Below are 17,058 nucleotides of genomic sequence, written 5' to 3' on the forward strand. Positions count from 1 at the left end.
GTGTTCTTAGAGATGAAATGACCCTCTTAGCGCGCATGTACCCGTTCCAGCACTCGGATAATACCCTGTTACCTATTCGTTACCTATTCGTTACCTATTCACTTATAATACATTTGTTGTACGTTGCACCTTTTAGAAAAGGATTTTCACTTGTGTTCATGTCTCTGGAGGTAACAATGTGTAATTAGAGATGAAATGACCCTATTAGCGTGCATGTACCCGTTCCAGCGCTCGGATAATACTATGTTACCTATTCGTTCCTTATTCGCTTTTAATGCGCGGGGTAAGTATACGTTGCACCTTGAAATAAATCGTTTTTTATTTGTGTTCATGTCTCTGGTGGTAACAATGTGTTCTTAGAGACGAAATGATCCTATTAGAGCGCATGTACCCGTTCCAGTGCTCGGTTAATACCCTGTTACCTATTCGTTACCTATTCGTTACCTATTCACTTATAATACGTTTGTTGTACGTTGCACCTTTAAGAAAAATATTTTCAATTGTGTCCATGTCTCTGGTGGTAACAATGTGTTCTAAGAGATGAAATGACCCTATTAGCGCGCATGTACCCGTTCCAGCGCTCGGTTAATATCCTGTTACCTATTCGTAACCTATTCGTTACCTATTCGTTACCTATTCACTTATAATACGTTTGTTGTACGTTGCACCTTTTAGAAGAGGATTTTCAATTGTGTTCATGTCTCTGGTGGTAACAATGTGTTCTTAGAGATGAAATGACCCTATTAGCGCATATGTACCCGTTCCAGCGCTCAGTTAATACCGTGTTACCTATTCGTTACCTATTCGTTACTTATTCGCTTTAAATACGTTTGTTGTACGTTGCACCTTTTAGAAAAGGATTTTCACTTGTGTTCATGTCTCTGGTGGTAACAATGTGTAATTAGAGATGAAATGACCCTATTAGCGTGCATGTACCCGTTCCAGCGCTCGGTTAATACCTTGTTACCTATTCGTTACCTATTCGTTACCTATTCACTTATAATACGTTTGTTGTACGTTGCACCTTTTAGAAAAGGATTTTCAATTGTGTCTATGTCTCTGGTGGAAACAATGTCTTCTCAGAGATAAAATGACTCTATTAGCGTGCATGTACCCGTTCCAGCGCTCGGATAATACCCTGTTACTTATTTGTTCCTTATTCGCTTTTAATGAGCGGGGTAAGTATACGTTGCACCTTGAAATAAATCGTGTTTTAATTGTGTTCATGTCTCTGGAGGTAACAATATGATCTTAGAGACGAAATGACCCTATTAGAGCGCATGTACCCGTTCCAGCGCTCGGTTAATACCCTGTTACCTATTCGTTACCTATTCGTTACCTATTCACTTATAATACGTTTGTTGTACGTTGCACCTTTTAGAAAAGGATTTTCAATTGTGTTCATGTCTCTGGTGGTAACAATGTGTTCTTAGAGATGAAATGACCCTATTAGCGCATATGTACCCGTTCCAGCGCTCGGTTAATATCCTGTTACCTATTCGTTACCTATTCGTTACTTATTCTCTTTAAATACGTTTGTTGTACTTTGCACCTTTTAGAAAAGGATTTTCACTTGTGTTCATGTCTCTGGTGGTAACAATGTGTAATTAGAGATGAAATGACCCTATTGGCGCGCATGTACCCGTTCCAGCGCTCGGTTAATACCCTGTTACCTATTCGTTACCTATTCGTTATTTATTCGCTTTTAATACGTTTGTTGTACGTTGCATCTTTTAGAAAAGGATTTTCATTTGTGTTCATGTCTCTGGTGGTAACAATGTGTTCTTAGAGATGAAATAACCCTTTTAGCGCGTATGTACCCGTTTCAGCGCTCGGCTAATACCTTGTTACCTATTTGTTACTTCTTATTTCAAGGTGCAACGCATAGCACGCGTATTTAAAGCGAATAAGGAACGAATAAGTAACAGGGTATTAGTCGAGCGCTGAAACGGGTACATATGTTCGATTAAGGTTATTTCACCTCTAAGAACCGACAGTTACCACCAGAGACACAAAAATATTTCTTTTTTAAAGTGCAACGCATTACACACGTTTTAAAAGCGAATAAGGAACGAATAAGTAACAGGGTATCACTGAGCAGTGAAATGGGTACATATGCGCTAATAGGGTTTTTTCAACTCAGATCAGAGAACACATAATTACCACCAGAGACGTGAAAGCAATCGATAATCGATTTATTTCAAGGTGCAACGTATACCACGCGTATTTAAAGCGAATAAAGAACGAATAAGTAACAGGGTATCAGTCGAGCGCTGAAACGGGTACATATGTTCTATTAGGGTTATTTCACCTCTAAAAACCAACAGTTACCACCAAAGACACAAACATATTTCTTTTTTTAAAGAGCAACGCATAACACACGTTTTATTTTTTAATTTAAATATATTTATTTATAGTGGATTGGGAAACAAGTTTTGCAACTCATTTTTTCCCCTTTCCAGTTTTCGGGTGCGAGTGCTGCCTCTAAGAACACATTGTTACCACCAGAGACATGAACACAATTGAAAATCCTTTTCTAAAAGGTGCAACGTACAACAAACGTATTATAAGTGAATAGGTAACGAATAGGTAACGAATAGGTCACAGGGTATTAACCGAGCGCTGGAACGGGTACATGAGCGCTAATAGGGTCATTTCATCTCTAAGAACACATTGTTACCACCAGAGACATGGACACAATTGAAAATCCTTTTCTAAAAGGTGCAACGTACATCAAACGTATTATAAGTGAATAGGTAAGGAATAGGTAACAGGGTATTAACCTAGCGCTGGAACGGGTACATGCACGCTAATAGGGTCATTTCATCTCTAATTATACATTGTTACCACCAGAGACATGAACACAAGTAAAAATCCTTTTCTAAAAAGTGCAACGTACAACAAACGTATATAAAGCGAATAAATAACGAATAGGTAACGAATATGTAACAGGGTATTAATCGAGCGCTGGAACGGGTACATATGCGCTAATAGGGTTATTTCATCTCTAAGAACACATTGTTACCACCAGAGACATGAACACAATTAAAAAAAGATTTATTTCAAGGTGCAGCGTATACTTACCCCGCGCATTAAAAGCGAATAAGGAACGAATAAGTAACAGGGTATTATCCGAGCGCTGGAACGGGCACATGCACGCTAATAGGGTCATTTCATCTCTAATTACACATTGTTACCAGCAGAGACATGAACACAAGTAAAAATCCTTTTCTAAAAAGTGCAACGTACAACAAACATATATAAAACGAATAAGTAACGAATAGGTAACGAATAGGTAACAGGGTATGAACCGAGCGCTGGAACGGGTACATATGCGCTAATAGGGTCATTTCATCTCTAAGAACACATTGTTACCACCAGAGACATGAACACAATTGAAAATCCTTTTCTAAAAGGTGCAACGTACAACAAACGTATTATAAGTGAATAGGTAACGAATAGGTAACGAATAGGTAACAGGGTATTAACCGAACGCTGGAACGGGTACATGCATGCTAATTGGCTCATTTCATCTCTAATTACACATTGTTACCACCAGAGACATGAACACAAGTAAAAATCCTTTCCTAAAAAGTGCAACGTAAAACAAACGTATATAAAGCGAATAAGTAACGAATAGGTCACAGGGTATTAACCGAGCGCTGGAACGGGTACATATGCGCTAATAGGGTCATTTCATCTCTAAGAACACATTGTTACCACCAGAGACATGAACACAATTAAAAAACGATTTATTTCAAGGTGCAACGTATACTTACCCCGCGCATTAAAAGCGAATAAGGAACGAATAAGTAACAGGGTATTATCCGAGCGCTGGAACGGGAACATGCACGCTAATAGGGTCATTTCATCTCTAATTACACATTGTTATCACCAGAGACATGAACACATGTAAAAATCCTTTTCTAAAAAGTGCAACGTACAACAAACGTATATAAAGCGAACAAGTAACGAATAGGTAACGAATAGGTAACAGGGTATTAACCGAGCGCTGGAACGGGTACATATGCGCTAATAGGGTCATTTCATCTCTAAGAACACATTGTTACCACCAGAGACATGAACACAATTGAAAATCCTTTTCTAAAAGGTGCAACGTACAACAAATGTATTATAAGTGAATAGGTAACGAATAGGTAACGAATAGGTAACAGGGTATTAACCGAGCGCTGGAACGGGTACATGCGCAATAATAGGGTCATTTCATCTCTAAGAACACGTTGTTACCACCAGAGACATGGACACAACGAGGGTTTAGTGCCAGAAGGTGCTATTTCGATTTTTTGCATATTTTGAGTTAAATGTTTAAAAACAATTGAAATATGTTATATTTTATTAACAAAAATAATTAAAACAATCCTATTAATAATAAAAAAAAATATTATAGAAAACCACAGGGTGTTATCTAAAATATACATTAAATCGAGTGCAAGAAAGTGCCATCTGGAAATAATTAGTGCTAGATGGTGTTATATTTCAGATAACACCTTACTGCACTACACATGTAAAATTGTAGTCAGAGATAACCCCTGTTGATATCCAAAACATATTATTCTTACAGCTTCAGCTTACAGCTGTATTCTGTTAGTGTTGCATTCATTTTGTAATTCAGTGATTTTGTTATTAACTTGATCATGAGTTTAAAAAAAAACAGCAGCCACAGACTTATCTATGTGAATTACCCAGATAGTTATGATACATCACTATAGATAAGATGTAGATAAGATGTAGCTTTCTCACACTAATATTTACCATTATTCACAATAAATGATAGCAGAAACAACACTGGTACTTTCATAAAACTATTTTCCTAAGAGATTTTTGAGGTTATTTAGAAGAAGATTTAACTGTTTGAGGTAAGTTTTAATTAAAACAGAAATATACTATTTTTCCAGCATTTTATCTGCAATTACTAATCTTCAAATTGATAAAAAATGATCAATAATAAAAAAGATAAAAACAGTGTACCTTATAACAAAATATATTTTGTAATTTCATTTCATTTAAATTAATTTTTTTTCACTGATTTCTAGATGAAAATCTGTATTATTTATTTTCACATATTAATTTAATAATTCAGTAAAACCGTAAAATATAATTCAAGCATTTGGTATTAATAGATATCATCAATATTAATTATTCGGTTGCAGATGAGTTCGGACGAACAATGGAGCGATTGGTCTGAAGCCAATTATATAGATTGGGAAGATCTACAAAAAGTTTACATCGCAGAAAGGATCCCAGAGTCAGATATGAACGAAGTTATAGCAGATCATACAGACCATGACGATTCCTCAACAGAAGAAACATCAGAGTGGTCATCTGATGATGGTAGATGGGATATGAATGTACATCAATACCACCAATACTTGCGAAATGAACCCTGTCGTCGTATAGGCACTATTTTAAGGTCAGAGGAATGGAATGACACAGATGTGTTGAACATTCAAAATATTGAGATGACAGCTAGGGAGCCAATATTTCCGCGGACAAGTTCCCCAGAAGTTGAATATGCAGCCTTGTCAATGGAAGACAAAATTGTAGAAGAAAACCTCATTGAATGTCCCGATGAGAATGAGACCGCTATTGAATATTCTTCTGAGGAAATAATATCCTCTTCTTACGAGTATGTTCCAACTAAGAGTGACATTAGTAGTTCAGATTCGAGTTCCTGTATCAATGTGTCTGAAGAGTCATCCGATGGTTTTGAACTTGTCAATTCTAAAAAAACGCAGGAGATGTAAGAAGAAACCAAAATGTCTATTCGAAAGTAAAACTTGTAAACCAATAAAACAATTGGATAAATCAAAATTATCTGGACAAAAAGAAGACATTTTCATAGAGATGAAAATTGCAGAGCAAGAAAGTCTTTCTGAGTATAGAAAACGACATGATATAAACCGAAATCACTCAAAGAGACTGGATGTTTTATTGAAAAGCAACGCATTATGTCGCCAGCATGTGCCTGCTGTAGGTAATTGCTTCTTTGAAGCCGTGTCAAGACAAACAACAGAGAAAATTGATGCTATAACACTTAGACAATTACTGTGTAATCATATAGAAGAAAATGCTAACTATTATGGTGAATTTTTAAATTCCGCCGAAGACAACCTGTGTAATGAGATAGAACTTTTGTGCCAGGAAGATAGTTGGCAAAATAATTTATCAGATACCATGCCATTGGCAATAGCTAACCTTTTGGCAGTTACATTTAAGATATACTGCAGCAACCCTGATCAACCAGTTGTTGTAATCACTCCTTCTTTAACAGAGACATATGAGAAACAAGAAATTACTCTTGCATACCTTTGTGTTCCAGGCCATGAACATTATGACTCAGTAAAGAAACGTGTTATTGGGTTACGATTGGAATCTGAAAATGAACTGGAAATTTGCGATGATCTTGACTGTCAACCAAGCACCGCAGACATAACCATTGAATATTCAAATGAAAATGCTTCTGGTACACCATCAAAAGTACAAAATCCTTTACGTGATGATGAAATTATTACACCAAGAAAGCAGGCAAAATATCAGTCTCCAAAGAAAAGGAGACTAACAAGAAAAAAAATAGCTAATCCTGAAAGTTGGAAGAAAAATATTCGCAAGATCAAATGTCAGAGTGGTATGGAGTATGTTAGTGATACAGGAAAAACTGTAAAAGCGAGATCAATAAAAAAGCATGCCTGCAGTAAATGTAGATTTAGGTGTGCAGATAAACTGAGTGAAGATGAAAGACTCGCATTATTCAAAACTATTGGAATCTAAAATCCTATGAACGACAGCGGGATTATATTAGTTCTCGTGTATTGGAACGGAATTCAATCGGATCACCTAGCAAGAAACGGAAGCAGGTAGCTAGAACATTTACATTTATTGTAGAAGGACAAAGTGTGCGAGTCTGCAAAATGTTTTTTACAGCCACATTAGGAATCAGTAGGAAAACCATTGAAACAGCTTTAAAAAAGAAGCAAAACAATTCCAGTCCTATTTCCGATAAAAGAGGAAAACACTGTGCGCATAACAGAACCCCAACAGAGGACCTTAATATAATACGTGCACATATCGAGGCCTTTCCTGTGGTGGAATCTCACTATACCAGAAAAGATACCAATCGCAAATACCTTGACTCTGATTTAACGATAAGAAAAATGTATGACCTGTATAAGGCGGAATGCCATGATCAACAGAAAAGGTGTGTTAAAGAACATGTTTACAGAAACATATTTTGTTCAGAATATAATATGTCATTCCATAAGCCAAAGAAAGACCAATGCCTGATTTGCCATAATTACAATACAATGATTGAAACAGGTAATACCGATGAGGCAGTAAAACGAATTTACACAGAGCATCAACAACGTAAAGTTCGCGGAAGGGAGGAGAAGCAGATCGATAAAGAAATTGCCAAAAAAGACAAATCGTACCAAGCAGTAACATTTGACTTAGAAGCTGTGTTGCCTACTCCCTGTTCTTTGGGGAGTCAGGTATATTACAAACGGAAACTTAGCTGCTACAATCTGTCGTTTTATTCATTAGGGGATAACAAAGGGACTTGCAATTTATGGAATGAAACGGAAGGAGAACGCGGTTCCTGTGAAGTGACTTCATGTCTTCATAAGTACATCACATCCCTGCCACCATATGTTCATCACATATCATTTTATTCTGACAACTGTATGGGACAAAACAGAAGCAAATTCGTAGCAGCAGCTTTACTATATTCCGTTAAAGTAAACAAACATATAAATATAATTGACCAGAAATATTTGGAAACTGGCCACACTCACATGTAGTGCGATTCAATGCACGCTGCGATTGAACATGCTAAACGGAAAACAAATATTTATATTCCTAGTCAATGGGATACCGTTATTCATATGGCACGCAGAAATAATCCTTATGTGGTTATACCTTTAAAATATTGGGACATTCTTGATTTCAAGAGTTTACAAAGGAAAATTATAAAAATATGGAGCAAAATAAAAAGGGAGAGAAGGTCAGATGGAGAGAAATAAAACAGCTACAGTTCCGGAAAGAAACACCAAATATTATCTATTACAAGTATAGCTTCCGTGAAGAGTTCAACGAAATCGCATGCAAAGTTGTAACAAGGGGTCGGCAAAAATTGGTAGAAAATCTTGCAGTTTCTTCTAAGTATAAAGAAAGGCTACCTATTACAGAAGCAAAAAAGGCTGACCTTCTGTCTCTTTGTCAGAGCGGCATTATACCGGCGGACTGTGCCCAATTTTATAAGAGTTTACCTACTAAAAAAGGGAAGAAAGACAGATTACCCGAGCCTGATGTTGAGGAACAAGATCAAGACTCGGATTAAGATAAATGTAAAGACAAAACTACAATGTCATTCAATAAATGTGAACCCAGATAGTCTTTTTATTGTTTTATTGTATCTGAATTCTTTGATCAAGGTGCTACATAAAGAAATAGTTTACATAACTTAGCATTTTTTCCTGCCAAAAGGTGCTATCTAAAGATAGCACCTTTTTATTCAAATTTTGCCATGAAAAAAATTGTTCCAAATGGTGCTATCTTAAAATTAGGTCAATTACGACTTTAATTAAAACATAAAAAGCATTTGCATTATCTGACACAACAAAGTATTCATTGAACTATATGTATATTCTATTAAACAAAATAAAAAGTCAATGAGTGATTTATGATGAACAGTCAAAACTTTAAACTCAATTTTCTCAAAACTTCAAGTTTCTGAGATAGCCCCTTTTGGCACTTAACCCTCGACAATTGAAAATCCTTTTCTAAAAGGTGCAACGTACAACAAACGTATTATAAGTGAATAGGTAACGAATAGGTAACGAATAGGTAACAGGGTATTAACCGAGCGCTTGAACGGGTACATGCACGCTAATAGGGTCATTTCATCTCTAATTACACATTGTTACCACCAGAGACATGAACACAAGTGAAAATCCTTTTCTAAAAGGTGCAACGTACAACAAACGTATTATAAGTGAATAGGTAACGAATGGGTAACGAATAGGTAACAGGGTATTAACCGAGCGCTGGAACGGGTACACGCGCGCTAATAGGGTCATTTCATCTCTAAGAAGACATTGTTACCACCAGAGACACGAACACAATTAAAAAACGATTTATTTCAAGGTGCGACGTTTACCCTGCGCATTAAAAGCGAATAAGGAACGAATAAGTAACCGGGTATTATCCGAGCGCTGGAACGGGTAATATGCGCTACTAGGGGTATTTCATCTATAAGAACACATTATTACCACAAGAGATATGAACACAATTGAAAATCCGTTTCTTAAAGGTGCAACGTACAACAAACGTATTAAAAGCGAATAAGTAACGAATAGGTAACGAATAGGTAACAGGGTATTAACCGAGCGCTGGAACGGGTACATGCATGCTAATAGGGTCATTTCATCTCTAATTACACATTGTTACCACCAGAGACATGAACACAAGTGAAAATCCTTTTCTAAAAGGTGCAACGTACAACAAACGTATTATAAGTGAATAGGTAACGAATAGGTAACAGGGTATTAACCGAGCGCTGGAACGGGTACATGCGCTCTAATAGGGTCATTTCTTCTCTAAGAACACATTGTTACCACCAGAGACATGAACACAATTAAAAAAACGATTTATTTCAAGGTGCAACGTATACTTACCCCGCGCATTAAAAGCGAATAAGATACGAATAAGTAACAGGGTATTATCCGAGCACTGGAATGGGTACATATGCGCTTATAGAGTTATATCACCTCTAAGAACCCAAATCTACCACCAGAGACAACAAAACAATTGAAAATCATGTTTTAAAAGGTGCAACGTATGATACACGTATTATAAGCGAATTATAAGCGAGTGATGGAACGAATTAAACAAGGTAATAGCATGCTCCGAAACGATGTACACCCTGCTAACATGTTTAACCCCACCACATTATGTTGATATGTGCCTGTCCCTAGACAAGAGCCTGAAATTAAGTAGTTATCGTTTGTTTTTGTGTTACATATTTGTTTTCCGTTATTGTTTTGTATATGAAATACGGCCGTTAGTTTTGTTGTTTGAATTGTTTGGAATTGTCATATCTGGGCCTTTTGTAGGTGACTACACGGTTTGGGCTATGCTCATTGTTGAAGGCCGTACATTGACCTATAGTTGATAGTTTCTGTGTCATTTTGGTCTATTGTGGGTTGTTGTCTCATTGGCAATTATACCACATCTTTTTTTTTATGCAAGCGCTAACACGGTGATTTCATCCCTTCGAGCGAAGATCCATCTTCAAACATACGGACATAAAGCAGTTAAAAGGTAGAACGTATAAAAATCAAATAAGGAACAAATGAGTATCGAACATAAAGTAAAAGGATCGGTTGAGCACAAACACATATAAATAGGTCATAAAAAGATCATTTTACCTCAACAAATTTAGAACTAGTACCAGATATAAGAGTATAAACAAGAAGAAGTAATTGTAACAGGATGCTGTTACGAAGTCTCCCAAACAAAGCTCCCATAACTCGCAATTCATATGGTCCCATGTTCATTTGATTTGATTTTTTGTCCCATACAAGAATATATATGGCTTACTGGTGGGGATCTCCACCATTTACAAGTATTCAAACAGGAGGGGGTGGTGGTGACCCCCAGGGACTTCCCTTTTATCTCATTTATTTGTTTTATTGTCCCCTACAAGAACATATATGGTTTAGGGGTGGGGATCTGGACCATTTACAAGATAATAGTACATTCTCAAATTGAACGGGGTGGGGGTGACCCCAAGGAACTTCCATTTAATTTCATTTGATTAGTTTTATTGTCTCTTACAAGAATATATATAGTTACGGGGTGGGGATGTTGACCGTTTACAAGTTTTCAAACAAGAGGGGGTGGGGTGACCCACTAGGGACTTTCCTTTTATTTCATTTGATTAGTTTTATTGTCCCCATCAAGAATATATATGGTTTAGGGGTGGGGATCTGGACCATTTACAAGATAATAGTACATTCTCAAATTGATTGGGGTGGGGGTGGCCCCCAGGAACTTCCATTTAATTTCATTTGATTAGTTTTATTGTCCCTTACAAGAATATATATAGTTTAGGGGTGGGGATGTTGACCGTTTATAAGTTTTCAAACAAGAGGGGGTGGGGTGACCCCCTAGGGACTTTCCTTTTATTTCATTTCATTTATTTTATTGTCCCGTACAAGAATATATATGGTTTAGGGGTGGGGATCTGGACCGTTTACAAGATAATAGCACATTCTAAAATTGAACGGGGTGGGGATGACCCCCGGGGAATTCCATTTAATTTCATTTGATTAGTTTTATCGTCCTATTCAAGAACATATATGGTTTAGGGGTGGGGATCTGGACCGTTTACAAGATAATAGTACATTCTCAAATTGAACGGGGTGGGGGTGACCCCCAGGAACTTTTATTTAATTTCATTTGATTAGTTTTATTGTCCCATACAAGAATATATATGGTTTAGGGGTGGGGATCTGGACCGTTTACAAGTTAAAAGCATATTCTCGAATTGAAGGGGGTAGGGATGACCCCCCAGGGACTCATGGGAATGATATTTCATATGATTTGTTTTATTGTCCTTTAATCATTTCTGAAGACTGCATGTATCTATCACTTACAGTTTTCAAGTTATATTCATTTGAAAATTTTAGAAAATAAAATCCCATAGGGTTTTATAGTAAACCCCTCCCTTCTTTCTCCCCCCCCCCCCAAAAAAAAATACCCCTTAATAGACCCCAATGCACAAATGAGCGATTGATGGCTCACCTAGACATATTAGTCTAACATTTTATGAAACCCTAAGTAAATCTGACAAGTAGTTTTGGAGAAATGCTGCGGACAAGTTCATTTTTAAAGTGGCGGAAGAAGAAGAGGAAGAAGAGGAAGAAGAGGAAGAAGAAGAATAATAATTAATCAAAAAGGGGAAAGGATATTAAAAATCGAATAAGTAACGAATAGGTAACGATAGGGAATAGGGAATAAGTAACGAATAGGTAACGAATAGGGAATAGGGAATAGGTAACGAATAGGTAACGAATAGGGAATAGGGAATAGGTAACGAATAGGTAACGAATAGGGAATAGGTAACGAATAGATAACGAATAGGGAATAGGGAATAGGTAACGAATAGGGAATAGGGAATAGGTAACCAACTTGACGTCCATATAAAAATTGCGGTTTTTATCCAACGCAATCATAGGTTTGAACGTTGTTTTCAATTTAGACTTGTTTATATCTATATATATATATATATATATATATATATATATATATATATATATATATATATACAACTTCATTTTCACGATAACATATTTTGTATGTTTTATATTTGTATTTTTATTCATTTGAAGTTATGATGTGCTTATCGTGTAGTCAAGTATAAAATGCCACTTATATAAAGTACCAATTCAAAGAAATAACCTTTAGTTTCAAACACGCCAACATAATTTATATGTATTTATATTTGTATTACAGCAACATATGTACACACTAGAAGTTATGATGTGCAAATCTTGTACCTTCATTTTACAATTCAAATTTAAAATGCCACTTATATAAAGAACTAATTCAAAGGAATAACCTTTATTTTCCTTACACACCAACATATTTTGAATGTTTTGTCATACTATTTAGAAACAGAGGGAAATTAGCTTTAACCAGATTATAAAAGATTTACAGTTCAGCAATATATGAATAAAAGACGTTTTCGTTATTAAAATATTTTTTATTCAGCCCATGGACTAGAGACAGATACATGGCACCGGATATAGAAGCTGCAACCAAACTCTTACAAGAGGAGAAGGTAGATATTATATAAATAAAACATAGCTGAAAGGAGGATAGAGCAGATTGGTACCCCGACAATCCAATGTTGATAATAATCTGCTTTATCCCTCTTTTAGCTATGTTTTATTAAATTCATTATACTGAATTCTCTGTCATAAGTGTCTATTAAATTTCAAATTCGAAGTTATAAACTATGAAGTCTTGTTCATAACAACCATCCGTATTTAATAAAGCGCACAATTGATCAAGCGTATGTATGAAGGGTAATAAAGTATTTTGTCATGGGACAGAATAAATTATCTACCTTGTATTAACCAATCAAAATACGGCACTTTTACATGAAGTATAATAATATCATATATTATTCACTTTCCGAAATAAAATATTTATAACTGCTTCATCTGCTTCACCCTGTCGACGCACTGGGTCTCTCTCCTTTTGGAGTTCATTAGATTCCTCAGTATTTGATTGTTTACTTGATTTATATCCTCTTAATCTATTTATGAGATTTGTAGGTAAACTATTGTTGCCTTAATTGTTTACCATAACGGCAGCAACGATTTGCAAATATTATTAGAAAATTGATAAGGTCACAGTATAAATGTTTCAACATCCGAAAGTTATTTGTCCAAATGAGCATCTTTTAGAAAATTTAATTACAAAATATTTTGTTACAGACTTTATGTAAAAACATGTGTATCCACGTTATTAATGTTCTATACCAAAATGAAATTATTGTTTCTTGTAGGTCTGGCATAAAGTAAAGCCCTTCATAGACAACTATCATTCACAACAACATGTCGAAACTCGCGTGTTTTCCCCTACTTCTATTGGTCGTCCAGAAGGGCCAACCCCAAAGAGAAGGAAAACGACTAGTTTATCACGACGGAACTGAGCTGTCAAAAAAGCAGATGTCATTGTTAAAATTAGTCTTTAGTACAATTTAAACATAAGTCTTATAATTTGACATTTATGTTATTAATTTTATTATTATATGTAAATAAAGTTGGGAACTAGATGTATAACCGTGAGTTTTGTCATTATCAAGCTTTCATTGCAACAATATAATTTAATTAAATAATTATATACTTTCCAAAATATTTGTCCTAATAATTTAACAGCAAAACCCTATATTGTTATACAGCCCTTGGATGGTGTAAACTACCCAAAAAAACCCGTGTGTGGTGTATTGGTGTATGGCATATGGTGCAATGGTAGAAAGTGAATGGTGCTATGGTGTATGGTGTGTAATGGTGAAACGTGCGATCGGGAATGGTGTACGTCATTTAAAACTATGCAAAATATTGATAGGAAATGATTTTTAATTTTATACATTAATTTACAATATTGTGATCAAAATTCGTTTTTTTAAATAAAAAAAAAAAAATTGAAGTCGCACGCTTTCTTTGAAATTAAATTGCATTACAGTGTTATGTGTAAGGTGTATGGTGCAAAGGTTTTACGTGTATGGTGTAATGGCACAGGGTGTATGGTGCATTGGTGTATGGTGAATGGTGTAATGGTGTATGGTGTTAGTGGGAAGTTTACACCGACTTGTTTATTTATTATTATGAGGCTGACTTCATGCAGGAACTTCTTAGGAAGAAAGATAAGAAGTTAGCAATATCCTTTAACTCTTCTTTCCGCTATATAGATGACGTTCTTTCACTAAACAATTCAAAATTTGGTGACTATGTGGAACGCATCTATCCCATCGAATTGGAGATAAAGGATACTACAGATACAGTTAAGTCGGCTTCATATCTTGACTTACATCTAGAAATTGACAATGAGGGTCGGTTGAAAACAAAACTTTACGACAAAAGAGATGATTTCAGCTTTCCAATTGTGAACTTTCCATTTCTAAGTAGCAACATTCCAGCAGCACCTGCATACGGGGTATATATCTCCCAATTGATACGATATTCCCGTGCTTGCATTTCCTATCATGATTTTCTTGATAGACGGTTACTGCTCACAAGGAAGCTATTAAACCAAGAGTTCCAAATGGTGAAGTTGAAATCATCCCTTCGTAAATTTTACGGACGCCATCACGAGTTGGTTGACCGTTATGGAATAACCGTTTCACAAATGATATCGGATATGTTCCTTACGTCGTAACTACAATCACCTTCCCTTTCATGAATGTGACCTACCGAATTAGACTATTTACCGGATTTGTAATCACATAAGCAACACGACGGGTGCCACATGTGGAGCAGGATCTGCTTACCCTTCCGGAGCACCTGAGATCACCCCTAGTTTTTAGTGGGGTTCGTGCTGTTTATTCTTTAGTTTTCTATGTTGTGTCATGTGTACTATTGTTTTTCTGTTTGTCTTTTTCATTGTTAGCCATGGCGTTGTCAGTTTGTTTTAGATTTATGAGTTTGTCCCTTTGGTATCTTTCGTCCCTCTTTTAACAAATGGCAAAATCAAAAAATCAAACACATCAACGAATGGAAAACAACTGTCATATTCCTGACTTTGTTCAGGCATATTCTATATCGACAATAATGTGTAAGCAAAACAAACAGACATTATAGATAAAAATCAAAAATTGGGATAACAGCAGTCAACATTGTGTTATAATGTTAATCGTTATAAAATCAAACAACTACGTCAACAAAGAAAATCAAAATGGCATGTAGACACTCTTATAGACAAAGCACATAAGTAAAAATGAAAGACAAGAATGCACAATAACACAATGGCGGGATGTATAAATACCGAGCCACGCCAAAATGATATAACTAAAAAATAACTAAACAGTTAAGGTTAAAATATACCAGGACAAATAAGAAGAACACTATAACACGTAATTAAGATGATAAACAACGCCAATATCAAGAATCTATACTTTGAGACCATCATGTATTATGTGTGAAGTTGATACGGAATATTTATCAACAAGGTCGTGTTTCTTTCAAATGAACGTTTTAAGAAAAAGGACGAGACGAGACGTTCTTGGACACAACCCTGGTTCATCAACTTTCTGCGCAGACACTTTTGACATTTTATATAATCCGAGTGGCAGCTCTGGAATACCAAATGAGTTGGGAAATGTTTATCCCATATGCAGGTGAAGTTGGTACATTGCTGCTAAGGTGGGGGAAGTTTATAATTTCAAAATTAAAATCGTCTCGATTGTGATAGATTCTGGTACTGAGATGACCGCTTGTGTCAAATTCGATGTATAAGTCTAAAATAAGACGTTGGAAGCCGTTTCTGTTGTTTCTTTGATTTCTACTGTTGTAGGATATATTTTAATGGAACGTAATCAGAAAAGTTTGGATTGTTAATGGAAAGACCATCATCAATATACCTGAATGTAAAATTAAATGATCTGGCTTCTTTGATTATGTTTTGACAAGTGTCTGAAAGAACTCCGACTCATAAGAAAATAATGAGTTCGGCAAGAGTAGGCGTACAGTTCGTTGCCATAGGATTGCCGACAATATGCTGAAAATGAATATGCTGTCAATAAGAAACTCCACCATTATGATCACTTGTTCCTCTGTGTAGCATGTTCTACCTTTTTGATCAATACTAATAAAATATTTTGTATGGTATCCAAAAATCAAGAAATTTATAGCGTATTGAAAAGCATTGTGGATTTTTCCTTTTACAGATACTTCAATTTGACATGGGGAATGACGGAATAAAGGGTCGAAAAATCAAAAGCCTATTTCAGAGAAAGATCGAGATTTAAAATTTTCCAAAAGTTCTTTTGTAGAATCCACATATGGTTAATATCACTAAACAAGTAAACAGTTTCACCGTATTTCTGGAGACCTTCTTTCTCTGCGGACAGAATTTTTGGAAATTCTTTTGTAGAACATTTAAATGAGACGGCAAAACACCGTTTTTTTTATACAGAATTTAGTGAAGCTTAGGCTTTCGATACAAACTAGGCAAGTAATCAGGTTTGCTGTTTAATATAATGTTCATTGAAGCCATGAAGGGCTTATAATTAAGATTCGCCAAAATCTCAATGTCAAATGATAGAATTTTGTATGTTGGAATACACGAGTGATCATTTATTTATACAGGGTGAACGATTTTGTTAACTGATTTGATCAATTAAAAAATCCTTATTGTAAATGTTAAAATGATGATTAATATATTTGATTTAACCTATGGCATGGTTACAAAAACACCTAAAAAAATTCATTTACACGTGCTCGCTATCTATTTATATTTATTTTTATGTTT

General features: G+C 35.5%; 2 protein-coding genes across 2 annotated transcripts in view; both read left to right on the forward strand.

Annotated features, from left to right (window-relative positions):
- The window catches only part of LOC143067517 (histidine ammonia-lyase-like), a 48,993-nt gene extending 35,122 nt beyond the window's left edge, over positions 1 to 13,871 (forward strand). The window contains exons 21-22 of the mRNA XM_076240836.1: positions 12,793 to 12,862; positions 13,595 to 13,871. Of these exons, the coding sequence (XP_076096951.1) occupies positions 12,793 to 12,862; positions 13,595 to 13,741 (217 nt within the window). The 3' untranslated portion in view covers positions 13,742 to 13,871. The remainder of the gene's footprint in view (positions 1 to 12,792; positions 12,863 to 13,594) is intronic.
- On the forward strand, positions 5,172 to 7,817 carry LOC143058197 (uncharacterized). Its single transcript, XM_076231693.1, has 3 exons — positions 5,172 to 5,352; positions 6,341 to 6,678; positions 6,759 to 7,817. Exons 1-3 carry the CDS (start codon positions 5,172 to 5,174, stop codon positions 7,815 to 7,817), a joined length of 1,578 nt encoding a protein of 525 aa, XP_076087808.1.
- Positions 13,872 to 17,058: the final 3,187 nt, after the last annotated feature.

This window comes from Mytilus galloprovincialis, chromosome 1 (genome assembly GCF_965363235.1).
Source record: "Mytilus galloprovincialis chromosome 1, xbMytGall1.hap1.1, whole genome shotgun sequence".
NCBI classification, from domain to species: Eukaryota; Metazoa; Mollusca; class Bivalvia; order Mytilida; family Mytilidae; genus Mytilus; species Mytilus galloprovincialis.